At 40.5% G+C, this 27,797-nt stretch overlaps 2 protein-coding genes and 1 non-coding gene across 6 annotated transcripts in view; 2 read left to right on the top strand and 1 right to left on the bottom strand.

Moving 5' to 3' along the window:
- Positions 1 to 10,026, top strand: part of RBM25 (RNA binding motif protein 25) — a 69,532-nt gene extending 59,506 nt beyond the window's left edge. Inside the window, exons 14-19 of the mRNA XM_053601809.1 lie at positions 8 to 158; positions 1,382 to 1,706; positions 2,084 to 2,358; positions 2,849 to 2,947; positions 4,490 to 4,537; positions 9,612 to 10,026. Of these exons, the coding sequence (XP_053457784.1) occupies positions 8 to 158; positions 1,382 to 1,706; positions 2,084 to 2,358; positions 2,849 to 2,947; positions 4,490 to 4,537; positions 9,612 to 9,704 (991 nt within the window). The 3' untranslated portion in view covers positions 9,705 to 10,026. The remainder of the gene's footprint in view (positions 1 to 7; positions 159 to 1,381; positions 1,707 to 2,083; positions 2,359 to 2,848; positions 2,948 to 4,489; positions 4,538 to 9,611) is intronic.
- Positions 10,027 to 11,719: 1,693 nt separating this feature from the next.
- Positions 11,720 to 11,841, bottom strand: LOC128595213 (small nucleolar RNA SNORA32). The gene has a single exon (XR_008382862.1). It is a non-coding gene; the product is annotated as a small nucleolar RNA SNORA32 (small nucleolar RNA).
- An 8,792-nt stretch (positions 11,842 to 20,633) lies between these two features.
- PSEN1 (presenilin 1) overlaps positions 20,634 to 27,797 on the top strand; it is an 81,231-nt gene continuing 74,067 nt past the window's right edge. For 2 of the 4 annotated variants that reach the window (XM_053601727.1, XM_053601723.1), the window contains exon 1: positions 20,634 to 20,772. The gene's annotated coding sequence lies outside the window, so the exon portion shown is untranslated. Of the gene's footprint in view, positions 20,773 to 21,036; positions 21,056 to 24,907; positions 24,936 to 27,797 lie in introns of those variants that run through there. The other 2 variants (XM_053601724.1, XM_053601726.1) reach the window with 2 other exon arrangements.

Genomic DNA, 27,797 nt, shown 5'->3' with positions numbered 1-27,797 from the left:
TCTACAGGGGAAGTGCTCTTCAGAAAAGGTTGCGTGATAGAGAAAAGGAAATGGAAGCAGATGAACGAGATAGAAAGAGAGAGAAGGAAGAGCTTGAGGAAATCAGGCAACGCCTTTTGGCAGAAGGGCATCCAGATCCAGATGCAGAGCTCCAGAGGGTGAGATACCATAATCTCCACATGATTTTTTTTTTTTTTTTGAGACAGAGCATCACTATGTCACCCTCAGTAGGGTGTCTTGGAGTCACAGCTCATAGCAACCTCAAACTCTTGGGCTTAAGTGATTCTGTTGCCTCAGCCTCCCAGTAGCTGGGACTACAGGCACACGTCACAATGCCCGACTATTTTTTGTTGGAGTTGTCATTGTTGTTTAGCTGGCCTGGGCTGGGTTTGAACCCCACAGCCTCGGTGTATGTGGCCCGCACTGTAACCACTGTGCTATGGAGCCAAGCCAACACATGATTTTGTTTTAAGATTTTCATGTCATCTTACTTTTTCTCCATGGAACTTAGTGTTTTATGGAAGGTTATTAGAACTTCTCGATATTTATTTATTTATGTATTTTTACTTTTTTAGAGACATGGTCTTCCTTTTTTACCCAGTTTGGGTTACAGTGGCATGATCTTAGCCAATTTTAACCTTCGACTCCTGGGCTCAAGTGATCTTCCCACCTCAGCCTCCCGAGGCATTGGGATTACAGGCATGAGCTACATGCTCCTGACTATCCATTTTTAAAATACTCTGTTATGATGTTTTGTTTCCTTAAGGTCTTTTATCATTTTGTGGGGAGTATTGGTTTGATTCCTTCTTTTCCCCATTTCTTCCTTTCCCTGTTGAATACAAAATACAAAAGTGACTGTCAGCCTTAGTTATGTAGAAGGAACAGATGATTGTGTAGGAATAAGCTTAGTATATGAGCTGACTTTTATAGATTTTCTATATTCTAAAAGAAGAATTTTGTTTATATTTCTTTAATATGAATAACTTGGCTTCTAAATCCAGGCTAGTATGTATTTAGCTTTTTTTTTTGCAGTTTTTGGCTGAAGCCAGGTTTGAACCCATCATCTCTGTTATATGGGGCCCGTGCCCTCCTCCTTTGAGCCACAGGCACCGCCCTGTAGTTAGCTTTCTTATCCTTGAAGAGCTTATATAAGTCACTAAGGAATTACAATATATATAATTGTTTAAAAATTAAAAATTTGCATAATCCTAATATACTCTATAGATTTACTTGCTTTCTGATTATGGAAGGAGGCTATATTCAGTTATTCCTAATTTGAAAGAAAGGTATTTTACAGAAAATTATGTAAGATGAAAGCAGTTTTGAATTGAGTGTATTTGTGGTCTCTTTCAAGTTAATCAGATTGTTTTTGTGTTTTTAGATGGAACAAGAGGCTGAAAGGCGCAGACAGCCGCAAATAAAGCAAGAGCCAGAATCAGAAGAAGAGGAAGAAGAAAAGCAAGAAAAAGAAGAAAAACGAGAAGAACCCATAGAAGAAGAAGAAGAGCCAGAGCAAAAGCCTTGTCTGAAACCTACCCTGAGGCCAATCAGCTCTGCCCCATCTGTTTCTTCTGCAAGTGGCAATGCAACACCCAACACTCCTGGGGATGAGTCTCCCTGTGGTATTATAATTCCTCATGAAAACTCACCAGATCAACAACAACCTGAGGAGCATAGGCCAAAAATAGGACTGAGTCTTAAACTGGGTATGTTAGCATTTTATTTTCTTTTCCTTAATCTTTTTTTCTCCCTCCCTGCAATTTCCTGTGTTCTACTTTTTAGGGAAAAAAGTAAACACGTTCTGCTTGGTAGGTAGATAGAAAATTACTAAAAAATGCTTTTCTAGCTCATGATTGTTTTCATAGTTCTAGTAGGGCTCCTATATCTCCAGATGCCTGAGTTCGAGAAGAAGTGAAAAGTTAAATTTTCTAGCACTTGTGAGTAGATAGTTACTTTTACAGTTTGGATCTTTCTCTGAGATTTGTGGAAGTATACTATACTTTACACTGTTTTTGAGGGATGGTGGGTTGTAAAATGTAACAACTGAAAATTAAGTCTTGCTAAGAGAGTGTTTTTACTATAGGTGCTTCCAATAGTCCTGGTCAGCCTAATTCTGTGAAGAGAAAGAAACTACCAGTAGATAGTGTCTTCAACAAATTTGAGGATGAAGACAGTGATGATGTACCCCGAAAAAGGAAACTGGTTCCCTTGGATTATGGTGAAGATGATAAAAATGCTGCCAAAGGCACTGTGAACACTGAAGAAAAACGCAAGCATATTAAGAGTCTAATTGAGAAAATCCCTACAGCCAAACCTGAGCTCTTTGCTTATCCCCTTGATTGGTCTATTGTGGATTCTGTGAGTAGGAAGTTTTATTTTATCATGTTTCTGTGAGTGGTTTCAAATATGTTATATAAATTCAGTTGATTTTATTAACACATTAACTGCAACACTGGAAAAATATTTTTTTCTTTTTGGGGCCATGGTATTTTACTAGGTCAAGATAGGTCAGGAGACATGTAAGTAACATGTACTTGATGAGGCCCTAGGCAAGTTAAATACAACTCACATGGTAGTTAATGTGTTAATGACAAGTAGGGATAATTATGACATCAAGTAAATGCCACGACCATATAATATATGTTATTGGGACCTTTTTTTTTTTTTTGGTTGTACTTGAAGTAAAAATTAGAAGCAAATAACTGCATCTTGATTTATACTGGTCTTAGTTTAACTTATGAATGATCATTACTGTATTTAGCCTTAGGACGTAATGAGATTATAGGTATAGGCTATAGTAAATGTTAATAACAATTCTTTAATTCAGTAACTATGCCTTGTTTTGTAGATACTAATGGAACGACGAATTAGACCATGGATTAATAAGAAAATCATAGAATATATAGGTGAAGAAGAGGCTACATTAGTTGATTTTGTTTGTTCTAAGGTTAGTCTTTTATTCTCCTCTCATTTAAATTTTAAAATATTAGACACTTTCTAAAATACAGAACAAAAATCTTGCAGGGCCCGATTAAGTTTAATCACAATTAAGTGATTTATGGCTATTTTGAACCCTTTCATGCCACTTCAGATCCCTCATAGCACATATTCACTTCAGAGATTCTAGGATGACAGAATTGTTAGCTACCACCGATTATGTTCTCTCTTCTTTCCTCTGAGGATGCTATGCTGTGCTCTTCTTGTCTTGGTTAATTAGAAGAATGATGTTCAGGAGATTTTGTGGAGATAGGTGATAGCTTGTCTTATCAACTCCTTTGTCAACTTCCTGTCCTTTGGACAGGAGCAAAATGGCCCCTTCCATATCATATAATGGTGTTTATGGACTAATTTCCACATGCCGGGCTTCCTTTATAGTGTTAGTGTTTATAGAACTTTATCCTCTTAACCTTCTAACACCGTAAGGAAAGGAAGTCACTAATATACCTATTTTGTATGTGAAGAAATTGAGGTTTAGGGAGAGGTTGTGTCTTGTCTGTCATATATAAGTAACAGAGTCTAGCATGTAAAACCCTCTTGTTAATCACCAAGATGTGTCATATCTTCTATTGTCTTCTAAAAGCATAGTCTTACCTTCGGAAAAACAGATACTATAGTAGAAATACCATATTCCTGTGAAGTTATAACTATGCTATTTTCCCACTTGTACTGCTATTTTAATAATATGAAGAGCAAATTTAGGCTGACCTCTACTTGTAATTATTGTAGTGTTAGAACCTATGTAAATAAGGTTTGGTTGGGCGGCGCCTGTGGCTCAGTGAGTAGGGCGCCAGCCCCATATGCCGAGGGTGGCGGGTTCAAACCCAGCCCCGGCCAAACTGCAACAAAAAAATAGCCGGGCGTTGTGGCAGGCGCCTGTGGTCCCAGCTGCTCTGGAGGCTGAGGCAAGAGAATCGCGTAAGCCCAAGAGTTAGAGGTTGCTGTGAGCTGTGTGACGCCATGGCACTCTACCCGAGGGCGGTACAGTGAGACTCTGTCTCTACAAAAAATAAAAATAAAAAAAATAAGGTTTGGTTTACAATTAGAAGACAGATCATTCAATAGCAATTAAGATCCAGAAGTTTGGACGGTTCCTGTGGCTCAGTGATTAGGGCGCTGGCCCCATATACCAAGGGTGGCGGATTCAAACCTGGCCCCGGTGAACTTTAACAGAAAATTAGCTGGGCATTGTGGCGTTGTAGTCCCAGCTACTCGGTAGTCTGAGGCAAGAGAATCGCCTAAGTCCAGGAGTTGGAGGTTGCTGTGAGCTCTGATGCCACGGCACTCTACTGAGGGCCATAAAGTGAGACTCTGTCAAAAAAAGGATCCAGAAGTTTGGTGTCAAACTTACATTGTAGAGAGTGAAATTTTGAAAAGTAACATTTACAGAAAGGGTCTTTAGCCACAAGAAATTCCCATACCAGTTTGAGGGTTTGTATCTTAAAATTTTTGACTAAACTAATTTTTCATTTATTTTTAATGTTTCTTGTAGGTTATGGCTCATAGTTCTCCTCAGAGCATTTTAGATGATGTTGCTATGGTAAGTTAGAAATGTCACTAATACTAAATGCAAGCTAACTTCTAAATTTGATTCATTTTCTACCTATGTTGCTTCCATAATCTTTATAGTTCTGAATTAAAATTCGAATATTCATTAAAAGGGTTAAAGGAAACCACAGCAAGTTATCTTCTGTTACCTGGCACTTAGAATTAGGGGTTATTTGCTCACACTTGTAATTCTAGCACTTTGGGAGACTGAGACAGGAGAATCATTTGAGCCCAGGAATTTGCAACTAGCCTGAACAAAAATGCAACTCTGTCTTTACACAAAATTACAAAAATTAGCTGGCTATGGTGGTACATGCCTATAGTCCCAGCTACTTGGGAGGCTGAGATGGGAGGATGGCTTGAGTTCAGGTGCTCAGGAGGCAGAGTAAGACTCTGTTTCAAAAAAAGAAACGTTAGGGTTTATTTCTTTTTCACCAGTTCCATGTGCTCCCTCCATCCCCTTTCCCTGCCTGGACTATAGAGGACGTTAAAAGTGCTTACTGGGTAAAGCAATATGGTAGAAGCCTAAAAGAACATCTGCCCTTACTATTAAGAAAACGAGTATATAGATATTGAAATCATAATATAATTCTTAAATGGGATATACAAAAAAGATGAAGCAGAGGAGATAGAATATCTGATGTTGTTGAGGACAGTTAGGGAAAGCATCACAGGAATTACCTTCTAAACTGACACATGAAGGTAATATAACTATTTGTCCTTTGCACAGAGGTGTGTTCGTTGGCAGTAAACATCAAATCCTCAATTGCTTTTAATTTGGAATTGGATTCGGTGATCGCATTTACTTAACATTGTGATTTGTGAGAAAAAGAAGGGAGTAGAGAATTGACGTAAAGGTGAGAGAGTGATTGAACCAACTATGATCTCCACTTCAGAGAAAAGAAAATAATACCTAAATAAAGCTGGTGCTTTGAGTGAATTAAGGACTGGTGGTTCCACTGAGATGTGGGAATTGTTACAACTGGAAGGAGTAGTTACAGTCAGACAGAGAGTAGAAAGTTAAAGTTTTAAGGACATAAGGGGCTAGGAACAGCTTATGCCTGTAATCCTAGCACTTTGGGAGTCTGAGGCAGGAGTATCATTGTAGCCTAGTTTGAGACCAGCTTGGGCAATAGCGAGACCATGTCTCTACCAAAAATTTAACCTGGCATGGTGGTGTGCCCCTATAATTGTAGCTACTAGGAGGATGAGGCAGGAGGATCCAATGAGCTCAGGAGTTGGAAGCTGCAGTGATTGACAGCGATGCCAGTGCATTCTGGCATGGGCAAGAAAGTAAGACCCTGTCTCAAACCCCCATAGAAGATGGGTCAGTCCAGATGATGGATGGCAAGGTGCAAAGTATGGCCCTGGGAAATTTCTGGGTGTTGGGTCAGGGTTTGGAGAGAAATACTGGATCCAGGTGCCAGAACACTCGATGTGAGAGAAAGACTAGGTTTGATATTGGCTAGATAGTTGGTGTTAGAGTGAAAACAGTAGTGTGGGTGAGATCTCATAAACTTTGATGGAGATGTTTTGTTTGCAGGATAGAAACAGTTAAGATCCAGCACCCTCTTCTGTAGAGACTAAGATATTCAGAGTAAGGAACTTCCTGAGAAGACTCCAGGATTATCATAGGCTTTAGGGGAAAGATCGGGGTTTCTGTTGAGATTAGACGAGAAAACTGATGAGTTGTTAGGGGCTAGTATAAAATAGGGGTCCAAAGGTTAGAGTGAGAAGGTAGCGATGAAACATGAGTCAGGGAGGAAGAGGGAAGATCAACCATGATGAGAGATGATAGATGACTGGGAGAAATTGAATTGTAAAATGTGGCCAAAGATATCAAGGAGGGGCATAATGGAGTTTTTATTTTTTTTTTATTTTTTGAGACAGAGCCTAAAGCTGTCACCCTAGGTACAGTGCTATGGCATCACAGCTCACAGCAACCTCCAGCTCCTGGGCTCAAGTGATTCTCCTACCTCTGCCTCCCAAGTAGCTGGGACTATAGGCGCCTGCCACAACGCCTGGCTATTTTTTGGTTGTAGCCGTCATTGTTGTTTGGCAGGCCCAGGCTGGATTCGAACCTGCCAGCTTAGGTATATGTGGCTGGTGCCTTAGCCGCTTGAGCCACAGGCACCGAGCCATAATGGAGTGTTTAGAAAGAATTCTAAATCATGTTTTATTACTCACTATATGATGTCTAAAGCCAAATAACATTTGTTTTCTGCTGCCCAGTCAGCTTTATGTAACGCCTAATCGTTTGTGAAAGATTGGGCACAATGGCTCATGTCTGTAACCTAGCACTTTGGGAGGCTGAGGCAGGTGGATTACCTGAGCTCAGGAATTCAAGACCAGCCTGAGCAAGAATGAGACCCTGTCTTTACTAAACATAGAAAAACTAACCAGGTGTTATGGTAGGTGCCAGTAGTCTCAGCTACTCCGGAGGCTGTGGCAGGAGCACCATTTGAGCTCAGGAGTTTGAGGTTGCTATGAGTATGATATCATGGCACTCTACCCAGGGTGACTGAATGAGAATCTGTCTCAAAAAATAAAAGAAAAATCTGTGAAAAGTTTATTGCTCAGAGGAAAGGAAAAATGTGAGTAGAGCTCAGTTCTTGGAGTTGGATTCTGAACTTTCCTGAACTTCCAGCCTCTTTTTGTGGAAAAAGATATACCTTCAGAGAGAGAAGGTATCGTAATTAGGCCTGGGTGATAGAATTTTTATTTATTTTTTGAGACAAAGTCTTACTCTGTCACACTGGTTAGAGTGCCGTGACATCATAGTTCACAGCAACCTCAAACTCTAGGGCTCAAGCCATCCTCTTGCCTCAGGCTCCCAAGTAGCTGGAACTACAGGTGCCCCCCACTATGCCCAGGTAGTTTTTTCTATTTTAGTAGAGATGGGGGTCTCACTCTTGCTCAGGCTGGTCTTGAACTCCTGAGCTCAACCACCTGCCTCAGTCTCCCAAAGTCAGAGATTACAGGCATGAACCACCTTGCATGGCTATGAGTGATGTAATTTTTAAAAAGATAAGTGTTCTAGTTTTCGGCCTCAGTAGAGTTGCAGTCATGGATTTCTTATGTTAGTGTTTATCCATTTTGATTTATCGAAAGGTTTATTTTTACTTTTGTACCAAAACAACCAGAATGTATTTGTTTAATATACATCACAAGGACTCAACCAGAGACTTGCATTAAAAAACAGAAACAACACAAAAATAATACCACAGCTCAAGGTACAGAGTCCTATATAGAAATCAAGGAAAGGACAGACCATTTTAGGAAGAAAAGATAACTCAGGGAGAGGTTGGATATCTAACCCAGGTCAGGGGTGTCCTAGTTGGATACCTTCTTTGAGTAGGTGTCTTGCAGGTACTTCTTAAAAGCTGAGCTTGGCAGCATGTGCCTTCAAAGGTCTTTCCATATTGTGTTCTCCTAGCAGATTCTGAGTGGAAAGCAGGATGGTCTTAAGATCATATAGGGCAGACTGCTTGTCCTTTAGGATGTCCAGGCATATGTTCCTCTGGGTATCCACACTGGGTTGGTAGCAGGTATGAGGAACTTCACTGTGGGTACATTCTAAGGGTAGCCACTGGAGAACTCTAGAGAAAGCTTATACATCAGATCTTCTGTTCTATACCAGCTGCTCCATGCATGGTCCCTACTCTTCTGAAAAGGTTGTCAGTAGCTGGGCATTGTGGCGGGCGCCTGTAGTCCCAGCTACTCGGCAGGCTGAGGCAAGAGAATCGCTTAAGCCCAACAGTTTGAAGTTGCTGTGAGCTGTGACACTACAGCACTCTACTGAGGGTGACATAGTGAGACTCTGTCTCAAAAAAAAAGAAAAAGAAAAGAAAAGGTCATCAGGTTCCAGGATGGCAGAAATTTCTTTTGTCACTAGACATCATGAAGGTCATCAGGTCCTGCTGTAGATTTTTGCCCAGTAGACCCCAGGTATTGCCCCCACTGAGCTTGGCCCTTTTATGGGCCTCTGTGATACTGGCTGGCAGGTAAGTCTTGGTTCTGGACAGCAATGGCAGGAAGACAGGAACTTGGAAAACACCCCTGCAGCTGCCAAAACATTTTGATATTTGTAGTTTAATTAGTTAGACTCAATTGTTTTTATTTTTTGGCTTACTGTTCAGAATGGGAGGAAATTTGAGCTTGTGTTGTCAAATAGCTCTGATAAAAGAGCTCATGACTCTTCTAAATTCTAAACGTTTTTTTTTTTTGGCCAGGGCTGGGTTTGAACCCACCACCTCTGGTATATGGGGCCAGCACCCTACTCCTTGAGCCACAGGAGCCGCCCCTCTAAATGTTTTTTGAATAAACGAGGGTATTAAATTTTTAGTCCAAGTACTATTTCACACTTCTTAAAAATCTGATTTTCCTTCTTCGTTTTACATAAATTAATGAACTGTGGTTGTATTTTGTGCCCATATCTACATTATGTCTAAAATATGACTTGTATGAATTAATGTTGCAGTAGAATTCTCAAGTTAGAGTCAAATCTGGGTCATAGAAGTCTAATTATAAGTTCTTAGTTGCCATCATTGAGAAGTTGATGGGATTTTCACATAAAATAGAAATCTCTTGCTTTCCTTGGATACTTATTGAGCACTTATCAGGTATCAGACACTCAGTACATAATAGCTTTTAATTCTCACAGTGGTGCCTTGTGTCTTGACATAGTTACATTTCCTCAGTTTTACAGATAAGGGAACTGCGGCTCAGAAAGATTATGTAACAATGCAAGGACACATAGCTAATAAGAGGGAGAAATAGAATTTGAACCTAAGTAGTATGACTAGAGACCGGTTCTTTAAAATTCTATCCTCAACTGCCTCTATGAACACCTCGCAACATCAAGCCACTTTTTGTCAAGGACTGATACCCTGGAGCACAGTGGTAGTTGTTTCCTTTAGAAGGGAACAGAACTGTTCATTTCTTCTCACAGCAGCTGCAGGGTAGAGGGCCACGTGTATGGGATGAAGGCAGGAGTGATGGTGGGGACACCAGGTACCTAACTCTTAAGTAAATAGGATAATTGCATTTTTTTCCTTCTCTTCTAGGTACTTGATGAAGAAGCAGAAGTTTTTATAGTAAAAATGTGGAGATTATTGATATATGAAACAGAAGCCAAGAAAATTGGTCTTGTGAAGTAAAGCTCTTTTTACAATTTAGAGTTCCATTTCCAATTTCTTCTTTCCTACCCGTTAAAGGACTTTGAATTTTTCTTTGTCCTCAAAGACATTTGTGAGATCTGTAATTTTTTTTAATGTAGAAAATGTGAATTTTTTTGTCCTCTAATTTGTTGATGCTCTGTGTACTCCCTTGGTTGTAAAGTCATCTGAATTCTTGGTTCTCTTTATACTCACCAGGTACAAATTACTGGTATGTTTTATAAGCCGCAGCTACTGTACACAGCCTGATGTAATCTTGTTTTGCTGATTTGTTCCTTGTAAATATTAAAATGACTCCCCAATTCTTTTGCAGAATTGCACTTAATGTTGAACTGTACTGTATAGGAACCAACATGAACAATTTTAATCGATAGAATACCAGTCCTATCTATTACCACCTCACTCCCCTTTGATCAGAAACTGCAAACCCTCATAAAAACATGGAATTTGAAATTAGAATGCAAAAATTAGCAGACAATCCATTCCTGTTGTATCTCTGTATGAATGTGTTTGTGTGAATGCATGTGTAAAAGTCTTCCCTTATATGCTTTGATGTGGAGTCCTTCAGACATTTCTTAAAGAATAGAATCATAAAGGAAAAATTAATATTGTGCCAATCCAAATGTCTGGTATGATTAGGTTATTAGTTTCCCAGCATGGTATTCTGTGGTGAGCAACAGTCTGATAACAGGATCGGGTCTCCCCTGTTAATAGCTGGCTACTTGAGCTTCTCTTTTAAAGGAGTGTGGATCATAGTGATTTTCCCTTCTAATTTCATTGCTCAGCAATGAGGCACATTCATAAGTCCTGGAGAGCTTTATTTAATGCATTTTTGCACGAATTGGTCCATAGTAATTTAGGTGTACCCCGTTATTGGAAAAAAAAACTTCATTGTAAAACAATAAGTGAAAAACCCTTTTAAAAACGGAAGATAACATTAAGCAAGTTTGTGGACCTCAGAGAGTTTTACAAACAATAGAAATTCAGCTTGGCAGTTTGCAAAGTTTGCATCTTATTTCTGAGGATAAACTAAAGTAAATCATTCAAGACAGTTTGTTACCAATCACTAATTTTTTGGGTTTTTTTTTTCCTGTAGAGGGTTTACCTCTGCTCATCAAAGTTTAAAAATACACTGATAATGTGCTTTAGAGACATAGCTGGAGCTTTCTTTATTAGATCAAAATTTCACCAGGGAGCAGAATTGCCTGAAAATGCTAAATTTTAAACCGTTCTTAACACAAATTAGATGCAGCTTTTTCCCATGTCTATTTATTTAAAAGAAAGATAAAAATGGCCTGTTAGAAAAGCATAACTGTGACCTTGATTTACTAGGTTTTTTTTTTTTTTTTTTTACACCTTGAGAGGACATTTGAAAACACTGTTCTTAACATTGAACCATGACATGGTTCCATTATGTAAATATTTGAAATATTAAAAATGTATATATTTGATCTTTGGGACTCATCTTCTTTCAGAGTCTTGTAAATAAATGGCATCATGTTGTAATTGTGTGGTGCATACTAGAAAACTTGGCTATGGGCTGAATTTTTTATGGACTTGATTTTTATGACTCTTGGTATCTTAAGGTCAAAGAACCCATTTACCTCCATTTTAGATGAATCTACTATACATATATGAAAATACCTCTTTTTGGTGTTATATTTTAAATTCTGTTTTTCAAAAGAAAATTTCAGAAAGATGCCCCTTGTCGTTTGTAAAATTATTTACTAGCCTTTTCTTAGATTCACCCCCTGTGTAAGACCTTGTTTGAGCAATTTATTAAGCCTTGCTGTCTTTTCTTAACACAGGTAACTACTTTGGAAGCATCATATTTGGTTGTTTTTGTTTAAGTTATGCATGAAGGTGTATTTAGGTAAATTTAATTTCCCTTGCTCATCTTTCCTCCTGTTTCAACTATGCTTACCTTAAAGGACTCCTCTGAAAAATATAGACTCCCCTTATCTGTAACTCTTTTTTTTTTTTTTTTCTTTTTTTTACAATGTCCCCAGTAGGCTAAGTGCTACCTGAGTAGCAGATAGAAAACCTAGTGTAAATTTTTTTTATGGTCATGTCCACAGCAATTGAGAAACTGCATTCTAAAAGCTCTTATCTGTAACTCTATGGGCATGCACCATATTCTTTGTAACACTTTAGTGAGGTTTGTGGCAAGACCCCAATTCATATATTGCCATTTCTACAGCAAAGTGGGAATTGTCACCATGAGTGGGGTAAAGACCATTAATAATTAATTAATTAATTAACACCAGTTCAAGTTTTATGACAAAGATTAGTGAAAAATCTTTGGATTTTCAGAGTTTGATTTTCAGAATTACATGTAAAGAATTGGACATGTATGAACTGGCATAGTCCAGTGTCTGGGAAAATACACATAAGAAATTTCTATTAGTTTACTTGACCTTTCTAGGTTGTCTTTTACAAGTCCATAAATTCAGTTTGGAAACTACACAGTGTGAATTCCTCTCACCCAAAGTTGTTATAAAAACAGTGTGAAAGTTGGCGGCGCCTGTGGCTCAGAGGGTAGGACACCGGCCCCATGTGCCAAGGGTGGCGGGTTCAAACCCAGCCTTGACCAAACTGCAAAAAAAAAAAAAAAAAAAATAGCGGGGCATTGTGGCGGGCACCTGTAGTCCGAGCTACTCTGGAGGCTGAGGTAAGAGAATTGCCTAAGCCCAGGAGTTGCAGGTTGCTGTGAGCTGTGTGAGCTTTATCAAGGGTGATAAAGTGAGACTCTGTCTCTACAAACAAACAAAAAAAAAGTGAAAGTCTAAAGAACTATTCTTGATCTGTCAGAAAACTAAAATGCCTTTACCTTAGTTGACCCTGAAAATAAAATAATTTTAAATATGTATGTTTATAAGGAAGAAAAGTATGATTTGAGTTTAATGTGCTTCTGAATCACCAGTGGAACTTGTTAAAACATGGACTCTGAATTAATAGGGTAAGGGTAGGGCCTGAGGGTTTGCATTTCTGACCAGCCAGCTCCCAGGTGATGCCATTGCCAACTGATCTAAGGACTGTACTTTGGCACTTTAAGGTAGCCATATATTCAGTATTATTTTATCCTTATAGACTATATAAATGCAATTTAGTTCTCTTTTTAGGTAGATTTTTAAAAGAAACACATTTTTTGAAGCAGAAAAACATATTGTTATATTCTTTAGCATAAAATGATCTTCCAAAATGATGCTTGAGAACCACCCTAATGTTCTAGAGTTTATTCCTAGCCAGCCCCTGAAAATGTCCTCCTTAGAGAACTTTTTTTCTCCTTACTCTGAATCTTACGTGTAAAGTAATATGTAAGTATAACCTAATGATTATTTTGTGGAGAGTGCTCTTTCAGGTATTTTAATCAGGCCTGAAAACCAGATAATGATGGAAAAATTGAGAAAACATTTGGCTTGAGAGCCCGAGTGAGCTAACCACTGTATCGTTTTTTTCTTTCTATATGAAGCTGAAAAAAATTTTAATGCAAAGAAATGTAAGCAGGTGTACAATTTTTAAATGAGGCTTATTTACCCATCTCTAATGAACGCTATGAATGTCAGTGTCCTCAATACCCAAGAAACTGCAAAATGTTTTATGTCAAATAGGTGACAGATTTCTCTAATTTCAGCTTGCTGTTAACAATATGAAATTGAGAAGTAGTTTTGCTCAACAAAAAATAAAAATTGATTTGGAATGTTTTACTGGAGATAAAAGGATATGAGATGGAATTCCTAGCATGCAAGCAAACAGTCTAGGTGTAAAGCAAACAAAGTTATTAATATAAATTCATTATTATCAGTCCAGGTGTTATTAATATGTATTATAACCCAAACCTGAAATTTTGATATGTGAACTTAAAATGAGCTGATGATTTTTTTATAAACCAGTAGGTATTTCATAATGCGGTTATTGCAAAATACTGAAATATTTGTTTTCTTTTTTTTTTTTTTTTTTTGAGGCAGAGCCTCAAGCTGTTGGCCCGGGTAGAGTGCTATGGCATCTCAGCTCACAGCAACCTCCAACTCTTGGGCTCAAGCTATTCTCTTGTCTCAGCTCCCAAGTAGCTGGGACCCACCACAATGCCCAGCTATTTTTTGTTGTGGCCATCATTGTTTGGCGGGCCCAGGCTGGATTCGAACCCACCAGCTCAGGTGTATGTGGCTGGCGCCAAGCCGAAATATTTATTGTCATTCATCTTTATTTTATTTTTTAATATTTATGTTTGAGATAGAGTCTCATTCTGTTGCCCTGGGTAGAGTGCTGTGGCATCATAGCTCACAGCAACTTCAAACTCCTAGGTTTCAGCAATCCTCTTGGCTCAGCCTCCCAAGTAGATGGGAGGTAGATGTACTACAGATGTACACCACTACAGCCGGCTAGTTTTTCTGTTTTTGTTTTTTTTTTTAAGTAAAGACAGAGTCTCACTCTGAGGTTGGTCTCCAACTCCTGAGCTCAAGCAATCCACCTGCCTCAGCCTCCCAGAGTGCTAGGATTATAAGTGTGAGCCACTATGCCTGGCTGCATTTTCATCTTTAAATGACAGATTATTCAGTAAGGAGTTCAGGAAAACCAGTAGACATGTACAGAATACTGCAGTATCAGATTTGTAGAAGGGGCTTTAGGATCACCTAGTCTATTTTGCCCAATGTAATCACTACAGTGTTCCTTGCAGATGGTTATCTGGAGGTCCTTATATATGAGATTCTAATTCATGGTCTAGCTTCGCAGTATCAAAGACTAATGACAAGTGGTTTTTCATGCATTAAAATGAAATAAAATTTTAAAGCTCAGTTTTTCATTCACTATTTCATATGTTCAAAAGTCACATTGACTAAAACCAACAATTTTGTTTTTATGCACTATTCAAGTTTTAAGTGCTCAATAGCCATATCTAGCTGGTGGCTACCATTTTGGATGTTGCAGGATGATTATAGAAATTTACATTGGACAATGCTGGTGCAGATTTCTTTTGTTTTTTGGAGACGGAATCTTGCTCTGTCATCCCAAGTTGAGTGCAATGGTGGTCATAGCTCACTGCAACCTCTAACTCCTGGGCTCAAGTAAGTAACCCTCCTGTCTCAGCCTCCAAAGTATCTGGAACTTCAGGTACATTCCCTGGTAGTTTTAATAGACAGGAGTCTCTCTCTTCCTCAGGCTGGGCTTCTGAACTGAAGCGATCTCCTGTCTCTGCCTCCCACAATGTTCGGATTACAGGTATGAGCCACTTTGCCTGGCCTGGTCTAGATTTTTTTGAGACAGAGTTTCACTTTGTCGCTCACAGCAACCTCTAACTCTTGGGCTCAAGTGATTCTCTTGCCTCAGCCTCCCAAGTAGCTGGGACTACAGACGCCCACCACAATGCCTGGCTATTTTTAGAGGTGGGGGTCTCACTCTAGCCCAGGCTGGTCTCAAACTCATGAACTCAGGTGATTTGCCCACCTGGGCCTCTGAAAGTGCTGGGATTATGGGCGTGAACCACTATGCCTGGCCCTTCTAGTCTAGATTTTAATACAGACATAAGGGCAGAGGAAAGTACTTGTTTTTGTTTTTTATTTTGGAGACAGTCTCAAGCTGTCACCCTAGGTAGAGTGCTGTGGTGTCACAGCTGACAGCACCCTCAAACTCTTGGGTTTAAGCAATTCTTTTGCCTCAGCCTCCCAAGTAGCTGGGACTATAGGCACCTGCCACAACATCTGGCTATTTTTTGGTTGTAGTTGTCGTTTGGCGGGCCCGGGCTGGATTCGAACTTGCCAGCTCAGGTGTATGTGGCTGGTGCCATAGTCACTTAAGCTACAGGCACTGAGCCAGAAAGTACTTGTTAATAAGATGTTAGCACAGAATGGATTTTTAGCAAATCTTTATTGAAACAAAAATATTAAGTGTAAGTTTAAGAATAGTTCTAAAAAACTTTTCCTGTTTTTTTGTTTTAAAGGCAAAACTATAATGAAAACCTCACATTTTTGTAGGATCTAAGAACTGTGAAGGTTTGCTTTTTTAATATCAATTTTATAGTTTTGGTAAATGTACAGTTGAAGGGACTTTATTGTTACTGAAGATGCAAAACCTACAGATAGTATAATTTGATTTCGTTCAGTATATTACATATGGTATAATTTTATTTTGTTCAGTATATTACATATGAAAGAAAGTCTCTAAATGAGGGGGTCCAAGTTCTTAAGAAGGAAATTAGAATTAATAAAATGGTAACAGCTGAAGGCTAGAAATACTAAGATGAGTAAAGCAGGCTCAGGCCCTATAGCACAGTGGTTACGGCTCCAGTCACATACACCGAGGCTGGTGGGTTTGAACCCAGCCCAGGCCTGCTAAACAACAATGACAGTTGCAACAAAAAATAGCTGGCATTGTGGCAGGTGCCTGTAGTCCCAGCTTCTCAGGAGGCTGAGGCAAGAGAATCGCTTGAGCCTAAGAGTTTGAGGTTGCTGTGAGCTGTTACTTCACTCTGTCTCAAAAAATAAAAGTAAGACAAAGCAGCCTTGATTTTAAGATTCTTCTAATCTTAAGAAACCAATATTTGCGGGTGGAATTCTGTGAAGATGGCTGGCTGGTAGCAACCCTTAGCAGAGGCTCCAGAGCAGAAGAAGAAAAACTGGATGGAGCTGGACTCTTTGAAGCCAAAGGTAGGGAGCTGAGCCAAGAAAGAAGTTCGGCAAGCTGTAACTCAAGAACATTGAAGAAAACAAATTACATAGAATGGAAGGTTTTCACCAGGAAATTCAGACACTCGCTCATCAAATGGAGCAGCTGAAGCATCCTTGTGAATAGCTGTGCTCATCCAAGTTGAAGAAAAATGTAGGGAACAAAACAGATCCTTGAAATATCCGGAAGAAAAATTAGTTTCATTGAGTTTTTTCAAGAGAGATTAAACTGGCTCGGCACCCATAGTTCATACACTGGGGGTGGTGGGTTCAAACCCTGCCTGGCATGCTAAAGCAAAAGAGTAACAACAATAACAAAATAGGGGCGGAGCCTGTAGCTCAGTGGGAAGGGCCCTGGCCACATACACCATGACTGGCAGGTTTGAACCCGTCCTGTGCCTGGAGACAATGGCTAAAACAACAACAACTGCTAAATACATAAATGAATAAGTAAAAAAAACAACTAATATTTGCAAAGAATTCAGGAGCTATTAAGATGAACAAGCATTGATTCCTGATCAAAATATTTAATCTCACATCAATTCTACTTGCCTTTTATGAGAAACATGGCGGTGATATTGTGTATAAGTGAAGGCAAGCTACTTTTATTTATTATTTTTTGAGACAGAGCCTCAAGCTGTTGCCCTGGGTAGAGTGCTGTGGCATCACAGCTCACAGTAATCTCCCAACTCCTAGGCTCAAGTGATTCTCCTGCCGCCGCCTCCCAAGTAACTGGGACTACAGGCGCCCGCCACAAAGCCTGGCTATATTTTTTGGTTGCAGCCATCGTTGTTTGGCAGGCCCAGGCTGGATGCTAAACTGCCAGCTCAGGTGTATGTGGCTGGCACGTTAACGGCTTGAGCCACAGGTGCCGAGCTGGCAAGCTACTTTTAAATGGAACTGTGATTGAATTGGATTGCCTTACAGTCATTGGTGTGAAGAACTGACTTGTTTTCTGATTGACCAGGTCCTGAATTCAGTAGTGATTTGACCTAGCCACTTCAGTCTGTAATTACTCTTTCCCCTACCTCAAGAAACAGTCCTCAGGTCCATCACTCTGAATTTCCTTTCTGCTTTATCTTTCACCTCTAACTACTGGGTTTTATTGCCATTAATTTTATTATTCCTCCCCACCCCCTTTTTTTTTTGAGACAGAGCCTCACTTTGTTGCCATCTAACTCACAGCAACCTCAAACTCTTGGGCTCAAGCAATCCTTTTGCCTCAGCCTCTCAAGTAGCTGGGACTACAGGCACTGGCCTGGCCGTGCTATTTTTAGAGATGGGGTCCTCTAGCTCTAGCTCAGGCTGGTCTCGAACTCCTGAACAATCCACTCACCTGGGCCTCCCAGAGTGCTAGAAATACAAGCATGAGCCACTGTGCCTGACCTCACTTCTGCTGTTCTGCTCTCAAATGCTAAACACTTCAGGGAAAATGTAAATGCACCACTGTTGAGTCTGAGACCTTCAGTGCTATTTGGTCATTCTTTTACTATTAACAGCAGTTTTTACTGTTTTGAACCCTCATTGCTATGGTGGGTATTGAAAAATTATTTAGTAAATGACCAAAAGTTATGATTTTCCTCTTCACCTAGCAGATATCTCTAAAGTTTAACAAAAATTTAATAGAAGTTATTCAGCACATTGTCTCCAGTTCTAATCCTCAAGGTCATGGCAATGTCCATCTTAAACCCTGTTTTCTGTAAGTGAAGGTAGATACTCCATGCATCCTATCCACGGCCTCCCTTACCCCACTGGCTATTTTCTACCAACATTCTATGGTTTCTTGACCCTTGCTCAGTTAGTGTCATTACCTTCTGTCTATCCTCAGTCTGGAACATGTTTTGACGAACAACACAAAAGAGTGCACACAGTGGCTTGTGCCTGTAATCCTAAGCAGTCTAGGAGGCCGAGGCAGGAGATTCTCTTGAGCTCAGGAGTTTGAGACCAGCCTCAGTAAGAACAACCCTGTCTCGGGCGGCGCCTGTGGCTCAGTCGGTAAGGCGCCGGCCCCATATACCGAGGGTGGCGGGTTCAAACCCGGCCCCGGCCAAACTGCAACCAAAAAATAGCCGGGCGTTGTGGCGGGCGCCTGTAGTCCCAGCTACTTGGGAGGCTGAGGCAAGAGAATCACTTAAGCCCAGGAGTTGGAGGTTGCTGTGATGTGTGAGACCACGGCACTCTATGAGGGCCATAAAGTGAGACTCTGTCTCTACCAAAAAAAAAAAAAAAGAACAACCCTGTCTCTACTAAAAAATTGAAAAAAATTAGTGAGGCACAGTGGCACGTGCCTGTAGTCCCAGATCCTTGGGAGGCTGAGGCAAGAGGATGGCGTGAGCCCAAGAGTTTGAGGTTGCTGTGAGCTGTCACACCACAGCACTATACCCAAGGTGACAAAGTGAGACTGTCTATAAAAAAGAAAAGACAACACAAGAATCTTAGGACTCTATCTCCTTTCCATTAACCTACCAAAATTCCAGGAAGAATATGTCATAGTGTATGTGCCCCTTACATTTCTCAAGTCTTAACCTATTCAAGGTTGTACCTCACTGTTCTACCGTCACTATCCACTGGCAACAACCTCAACAGGCCTTGTAAGAGTAAGAAGGTACACTCCGGTTTATCTTTCAGCGCTATGGAGATTTTCTGTCTACTTGGGACTTTTTTCCTTGATGTCTAGCATAGAACTTTTGTCTTCCTCTCTAAACTATTTTCCCCATTGTCTCTTGCTGGCTCTCCCTTGGAGCTCCTGGATATTCATATTCATTTTAAAAAATGAAGAAATGCAGAAAATGGGAGAGAAAACTTAACCTGGAGCCTAGTTATTCAAAGTAATTGTTTGCTTTTTTGTCTTTACATTTGCAGGAATGTGTTTTTGACAGTAAATTACATACAACACTCCATTTTTTCCATTTAACAAATATTCTGTTATACATAACTTTCATAAATGACTTTAATGACATTTTGTGAAGTGGGTGAGCCATAATTTATTGTAGAACATTTAGCCTTCCAGTTTTTGCTAAAAAAATAACTACTTGAATATCTTCATACAAACTTTTTGTAGAGATTGTTTTAAAGACATTTTACTCTGCAATCAAAGAGATTGAACTAGTTTATCAAAAACAGATGGGTCTTAGCCTATGCTTGCTCAACTAATGAACTAATTAAACTGTTCCATGTGCTATGTAGGCACTGTTCTCAGCTCTTCTTTTATAAAAATGAACAAAAATCCCTACCCTTGTCAAGTTAAAGGGAATAGGAGAGGAATTTTTAAAAGATCTTTTGTTGTTCAACCTTTCTTCCCTCCCCCCAAGTTATCTTTCCCCCGCTTAATGGAAAAGATTACTTCTGTTCTTACATAGTTAACGTGTGAAAAAACTATTAAAATCCTTTGGATCTGGGTTGGGAGGGGGGAAGGGGAATGGAGGGATTGGGGTTAATGCTGTAGGAATGTGAGGAGATATCTTGGGCAGGAATTTTAAATAAACTTTAGGGAAAATGTAATTTGGCCAGATAATTTCATTTTTAATTTTCTGATTACCTGTGAGTTTTAATTATTTCTATCTCCATTGTTCACTTGCAGTTTTATAAGGTAATACTAATTGTTTACGTTTAACCTTTCGGGTGAATGTATGGATGTGCTATGCTGATTAATTAGTTGTTGGTACTGTCTTTATGGAAACCGAGGAAAAGGTAGCTAATGCAAAAATCAAATGACTGAGTACGCACTGTGAGGCAGGTATTGTTAGGTTTGGGGATTACAGAAGTTTAAGACACATTTTATGCTCTCATTTGGCTTCGTCAGGAGACTGGTTATCAAGTTTAGAACCCAAGAATTTGGGAGGATGGTTAAAATGCAGTTTCCCCGGTTCTCCCCACCTACCAGAAGTTTTGATTGGGTGGTGAGGGGCATGGATATTTACAATTTTAATTAGCATCCTCTTGATTGTGATGCAGCCAGTTCGCATTTTGAGGAACTATACAAGAAATGAAAGACATTAGATTAATTGTTGCTTGTAGCCCAGAGAAGCACACACTGGGCCCACTTCGGAGAGAAGCTTACATCTTCAACAGTCTCGTATCTCTGACAACCGACGCCAGCAGGTGGAGGAGGCCTACTGGAACATCGGATTTCCCCCGCAATCCTCGAGCGCTGCCGAAAGCTCCGCCCCCTCCTTCCTGGCCCCGCCTCCTGTGGGTTCTTTCCCTCCTCCGGCGAGCCGGCCGCCAACGACGCCAGAGCCGGAAATGACGACACCGGTGAGGGCTCTCGGGCGGGGCCTAGGACGGGCAATTTAGTGGGCAGCGGATTTCACATCGGAAACAAAACAGCTGCTGATCGGGAAGGAACCTGGTTGCCATCGAGCGGCGGCTGCGGCGACAGGGAAAGAGTACGTGTGTGGTGGGGAGTCGGGGAGAAGGCAAGGCACCTCAAACAAGGGAGGCCCCGGGCAGGGCCCGGCCCTTTGTCACCACCCGGGCTGCGGAGTCGGTGTCCTCGAGGATGAGGGGCGGGGCGCGGCCGGGTGGGGACGGAGGAACCCCGCACGGGAATCGAAGAGGGGCGACCGGTTTCTCGGGCTCAGGGCGCGGCGCGCGGTCAGGTGAAGAGAGATTGCTTTCGGAGTCTTGGTCCGGAAATGCTTTTCTCATAGAAGACATCTCCAGGCGCAGGTGCTTTGGGCCGGTTGACCGTCTTGAGTGGAGCAGGAGAAAGAGGAAGTTCTCTGGGCTGGGGTAGCTTGAGCAACTGGTGAAACTCCGCGCCTCTTGCCCGGAGTGTGTCCTTGTCGAGAAGCGAGTGGCACTCGGGTCTTAAGTTCCTCATGTCTCATATTCAAGGCAAAAAAGCCGGGTCTGTCAGGAGGGGGCATGTCCAGTGCTTGCATGTGTTTGCTGCTGCTTCCCTCTCCGATTCTTTTCAAATGTGTGGCACTGTTATGGTCAGAGCTTTGCTTTGGGCACGTTAATCTGGTAGTAGAGACTGGGACGGTGAGAGAATTGTGAGTTTTGAATAATTCAGGTGAGATATAATTAGATGTCCACGATGGTGGCAGGTTTAAAAAGAAGAAACATTACCGGTCATGGCAGCTAGTTGAGGAGCAAGGAATAAAGTGTAAAGTTGACTAGGAGGTTTTAAGTTTAGAGAATGGGAAAGATGTTCTCAGAAATAAGGAAATTAAGAGGAAAGAACTTGTCTAGAGAGGAAGACAAGGAAGTGGTTTTAAGAGTGTTAACTTTTAAAGTGCCAGCAGCTGAGAATGTCCTACGGCAGCACTGGAGCTGTAAATATGAGTCACTTAAATAGATGTACCAGTCGACGGTGGAGCATTGGAAAGGATGTCAAAGTGAAGGAAGAGGACAGGGAGGCCAAGGACAGACACTTAGGAGCGCTTGTAATGAGTGGGTGGAAGGAGGGATAGGAGCCAGTTGAGGAGAATGAGTGTCGTGGGAGGAGAACCACCATAGTGAAGTGTCACAAAAACTGAGGAAGGAAAAGATTATCAGGGAGCTTTAGACCTGGTGTAGCAGAAAAGAATCAAAGATTAAGAGCAGCACTCCAATAGAAATACAGTGTGAGTCACAAATATTAATTTCAGATTTTCTTTTTTTGCTTTATTTTTTTTTTTTGCAGTTTTGGCCAGGGCTGGGTTTGAACCTGTTACCTCAGGCATACGGAGCCAACGTCCTACTCCTTTGAGCCACAGATGCCGCCCAAATTTCAGATTTGCTAATAGACATCTTTTTTTAGCCCACACACAAGTGTCTGAATTTTTGAGCCCAGTGCAAGTAATAAACATTTTTGAAAGGTAAAAAGAAACAGGTGAATTAATTTAAATAATGTGTTAATTTAGTAATATGTTTATTTCAACCCAGCATACCTAACAGTTTTGTTTCACTAGGCAATCAATATAAAAATTTGTTGGTCTTCTCCTCTAGATAGTAAGCTCCATAAAAAAGGAAGCAATGTCTGATTTAATAGTATCCCCAGTACCTGTCACAGTATCTGGTTATGTAGAAGAAATTCAGTGTTTATTGATTAAAGGGTATTAATGTTGGCTTTTCACAGTATCTTATACAGTTCCTTGTTTTTTGTGTTGTTTTGGTTTGTTTTTGAGACAGAGGCTACCTTTATCACCCTGAGTGGAGTGCTGTGGTATCATATCTCCCAGCAACCTCAAACTCTTGGGCTTAAGTGATCCTCTTGCCTCAGCCTCCCAAGTAGCTGGGACTACAGGCACCCACCACAACACCTGGTTATTTTTTTAGGGATGTCTTGCTCTGGCTCAGGCTGGTATCTCCTGAACTCAAGCAATCCACCTGCCTCGGCCTCCCAAAGTGCTAGGATTATAGATATGAGCCACCACACTGAGCCCTAGAGTTCCCTGTTAAAGTTAATTCAAAGCAAAAGAAAGAATGCAGGTAATACTAAATGTAACTAGTGATTTACAAATTAATTAGATGTAAGTAATCATTTTTTTCACTAAAGTTTAGTTGTTTTCTGTTCATTTCCACAGAGAATTTGAGATAGTGATTCAAAGTAATCATACTTTCCCTTAAGAGCTATGGAAATTAAATAACTTATAGGTGAAAGATTTTTTTATAATTGCTCAGAGGTTGATAATACTGGACTATAGTCCCATATACACATTTCTGAAAGCCAAAAACTCTTGATAAATAATTTGACAGCAAAATCTAACCTGCACCTAGTTGAAGTCTTTACTTTTTTTTTTTGCAGTTTTTGGCTGGGGCTGGGTTTGAACCCACCACCCCTGTTATATTTGGGGCTGGCACCCTACTCCTTTGAGCCACAGGCACCACCCTTTATTTTCTTTTTTAATGTTATTTAAAACAATTCACATATTTCACTTTAGACTTAATAATATGTTTGATTTTTGTGGTCACACACCTTGACCCCCTATCCCCCTCCCTCCTTCAGAGGGGGCAATTCGTTTTTTTTTTTTTGAGACAGAGTCTCACTGTGTCACCCTCAGTAGAGTGCTGTGACATCACAGCTCACAGCAACCTCAAACTCTTGGCCCTAAGCGATTCTCTTGCCTCAGCCTCCCAAGCAGCCGGGACTACAGGCGCCTACCATGCCTGGCTATTTTTTGTTGCAGTTGTTTAGCTGGCTCAGGCTGGGTTCAAACCCGCCAGCCTCAGTGTATGTGGCTACCCCTAGTAAGCTCTTCTCAAGCAGAAGTACAAGAAGGCAAGGCCAATAGCACAGCAGAAAAAGCCTGTGGGAGAATTATACAACGTATGGTATTTGCATCATATTATCTTTACAAAATCCAAAGAATTTCTGAATTCTAAACACATTTCATTCTATTTGTTTCAGATAAGGGATTCTGGACTTTTAATTAGAATTCTGTCTTCGTTCATTTTTACCGCATCTTCTGAGCCAACATAACCATTATTTAAAAACAAGTTGCTATAGTAACTCTACATTGCAGACCTTACCCAAACTTAGAATCTTAGAGCATTTATTGTCATGCAGGGCTTTGCCTCTAGGTCTAGGTCTGTGGGTCAGAGGGGGCAGTTTTTTTTTTTTTTTTTTTTTATTGTTGGGGAATCATTGCTGTAGAAAGAACCAGGTTACACTGTTTGCATTTGTTAGGTAAAGTCCCTCTTATAATTGCGTCCCACCCCCAAGAGGTGTGTCACACATCGTGACCCCTCCTACCATCTTCCCTTCTTCAGAGGGGGGCAATTCTTATTTGCATGTCTTATTCTGGGGTAATGGCTACCCCTGGTGAGGTCTTCTCAGCAGAAGTGCAAGAAGGCAAGACCAATGGTACAAACATACTTCAAGTGTCCTCTTCTGCCACATCTGCTACAATTGAATTGATCAAAGCAAGTCATATGATCCCTGCCTAAAGGATTAATGGTGGGTGGTAAACTTAATCCACCACTAGGCCAAACAAGTCACAGAGGGAAGCCTAACATCACTGGAGAGAAGTATATTCCTCCCTTGGGAAGGCTGGGGGAGGGAGTGAATATTTGATGAATAATAATTTAATCTACCACAGATGGTTAACAGAGGTGGAGTGGGATGGAAGAAGGAAAAAATATTCAATAGAATATATCACTACCCTTGCTCTTTTTAGTGTCTTCTGCTTTCACAAATCTTTTGGCAGATTGGGGAAATGATGAGCTCCTAGTGTCTTAAAAATCAAAGGCATGTTTTCAGAAGGCATTCCTAAATTTTTAAATTAAAATTTTTTTATTAGTTTCATTTATAGAATGCAGTTTATAGTTTGGTTACATTTACTGCTGGTACATTTAGTAATGCAAGGCTGATTAAATACTTTCATAGCAAAAGCAAAATCACAAGACTTTTGGCACTTGAAAACGTCTTAGCATTGCAATGCAGATGCAGCAAAAAATACTTCTTAGCATTTTTCTAAGTAAAAGAGTAACTAGCATAGTCAGATGGTTAAGAGATACTTAAGCAAGCCACAAGCCCTCTGCTAGAGAGCACAATTGAAAGTCTCATGAGAGGCCAGTGTGGTGGTTCACGCCTGTAATCCTAGCACTCTGGGAGACCAAGGTGGGTGGATTGCTTGAGCTCAGGAGTTTGAGACTAGCCTGAGCAAGAGCAAGACTCCATCTGTAAAAATGGTGAGGCATTTCGTGGGGGTGCCTGTAATCCCAGCTACTTCGGGGCCTGAGACAGGAGGATCGTTTGAGCCTAAGAATTTGAGGTTGCTGTGAGCTTTGACACCACTGAAGGCAACAAAGTGAGCCTCTGTCTCAAAAAAAAAAAAAAAAAAAAAAAGCTCATGAGGATATTTTTCTAGAGTGTAAATTTTGTTTACATATTATCTCTGAGAGTGAAAAAAGAAAATGGCTATCAGTAATAAAGTTACAACATTCTCTAGGAGTTTCAGGTTTAGTTGTTACCTTGGGATACAGTAAGAGAAAAAATGCTTTTCTGTTGGTGTTTGAATGAAATTTTTGATAAACTTATGTTGAGATTGCTTTTGTGATACTTTTTGTTTTGTTTTTATTTATTTATTTATTTATTTTTTGTAGAGACAGAGTCTCACTGTACTGCCCTTGGGTAGAGTGCCGTGGCGTCACACGGCTCACAGCAAACTCTAACTCTTGGGCTTACGCGATTCTCTTGCCTCAGCCTCCCGAGCAGCTGGGACTACAGGCGCCCACCACAACGCCTGGCTATTTTTTTTGTTGTTGCAGTTTGGCCGGGGCTGGGTTTGAACCCGCTACCCTCGGCATATGGGGCCAGCGCCCTACTCACTGAGCCACAGGCGCCGCCCTTGTGATACTTTTTGAAGTACTGATGGGTAGAAAATTTTCTGGTTAGACTTTTCTATTTAGCACATCTAAGCTTGGAGATGATGTGTAGTTCTGAAGCTTTTTCAGTCTCTTTGTATGTAATAGAAAAAAATTCTAGTCCATCAGAGAAGGATTTCTTTTTCCTTTTGTCCGATTGAGCAGGTGTCTCCAGAGAAGGAAATGGATAGCAGTGTATTCACGTGTTGTGTTCTATCAGTCTTCAGTAGGTTGCCAGAGAGCAGGGATGCCAAAGTCAGTTCTGTCCCTACTCCCCCTTCTTCTGCCATTCAGGTCACATGAAAGATCCAGTAACTGTCTTTTCGTGTTCACAGGACTCAGTGAAAAATGTTATAAAGTCTACTAGTATCTTTTACCATGTTGCTTAAACAGTGGGGTCATTGACCTTCTCTAGGCAATCATCAATTGTTTTCGGCTGTCACTGGACCAAAATTAAATCAAGTTTTGCCTGCCCCTTTATTGTACCAACAGCATTTGTTTGTTCACTAGGCCTAACTGAAGACATAACCCTGTTGCTTGCCTCTGCTTCCTAATGAGCTTCATGTAAAGAGCAGCTCTTCTAGGGAGGCTCAGCCAGTAGCACTGAGAGCTTCAGAGCATCCACGGAGGCCTGAGATTTCTCTGAGTGAACTGGAAAAAACTTGAGCTGGGCATCAGAAGACCTGGGTCCTGGCACTAGCATTCCAGAACCTTAACTGCACAGGCAAATTCCTTCAGCTTTCCTGAATTTTTAAACATGTAAATACAGATTCCTTTCCTCATGAGGTTTTCTTTATTTTATTTTATTTTTTTTAAAGAATATGATGGAATAATGGATATGAAAATAACTTTGACGATAGAATTGGGATATGCTAAAATGATCCCTGTGTTATTGATGATTCTTACAAAATTTGTCTGAAAAAGTTCTAGTGTGGTCATCAGTTTGTATGGTTTCTTGTGGTATGTGGCACACTACAGAAGTTTTGAGACAGACTGTATTATGGTCCATTATTTCACTTCCAAGAAACAGTCAACCGTGTCCTTTATAATGACCCACACAGCTAAACAGATCCTATGATCGATCATAATGGTAAAAATGGAAACGAATTAAATTAAAATGGTCAGATTCTCATTATAGCTTATACTTTATTTGTTTATTTATTTATTTTGAGACAGAGCCTCAAGCTGACACCCTGCGTAGAGTGCTGTGCCATCACAGCTCACAGCACAACCTCCAACTCCTTGGCTTAAGTGATTCTCTTGTCTCAGCCTCTCAAGTAGCTGGAGTTACAGGCACCCGCCACAATCCCCAGCTATTTTTTGGTTGTAGTTGTCATTGTTGGTTGGCAGGCCTGGGCTGGATTCGAACCCACCAGCCCCTTCCCCTTCCCCTTCCCCTTCCCCATCGCTGTGTACATTAATGCAATCATGGGGCACCATACACTGGTTTTATAGACCATTTGACGTATTTTCATCACACTGGTTAACATAGCCTTCCTGGCATTTTCTTAGTTATTGTGTTGAGACATTTACCATTCTACATTTAGTAAGTTTCACATGTACCCTTGTAAGAAGCACCGTAGGTGTGGCCCCACCAATCACCCTTCCTCTGCTCATCCTCCCCACTCTTCTCCCCTCCCTCTCCCCCTGGCACTTCAGTTTTCAATTTACAGTTGGACTAGTTATTGAAGTTTAAGATCCCATCAATAGTTTCAGTAGTAGTAGAAAACCAGTTCAATATAACTTAATCCTCATTGCTATAACTCCTAGAGAGCAGGGATGGAGTTTTATGGAGAGGTAACAGAGTGTAATATGTGCAACTTCTTTGTTGCTAGATGTGATCTTAGACAAGTTAACTTCTGTGTGCCACATTGTTTCATCTGTAAAGTGGGTAAAGTGGACATAATAAATTATTAAGCCCTCTAAGTATTTGTCTCTGAGTCTTGCATGTAAGCAGGCAGTCTCTCAGTGTTTGGATAATCACTTTTCTTACTATTTGGAATTATTTATACTAAATTTATCATATAACATTATCCTAATCTAAATCACTTTTCTTTTCATATTTTACTTCATTTTATTTATTTTTGCCTGCATTGCCTTTCTTAGCTTTAGCTTT

This window comes from Nycticebus coucang, chromosome 9, assembly GCF_027406575.1.
Source record: "Nycticebus coucang isolate mNycCou1 chromosome 9, mNycCou1.pri, whole genome shotgun sequence".
Classification (NCBI taxonomy): Eukaryota; Metazoa; Chordata; class Mammalia; order Primates; family Lorisidae; genus Nycticebus; species Nycticebus coucang.
Note: the sequence above shows the minus strand (reverse complement) of the source record. Positions and strands in the feature narration are given on the sequence as shown.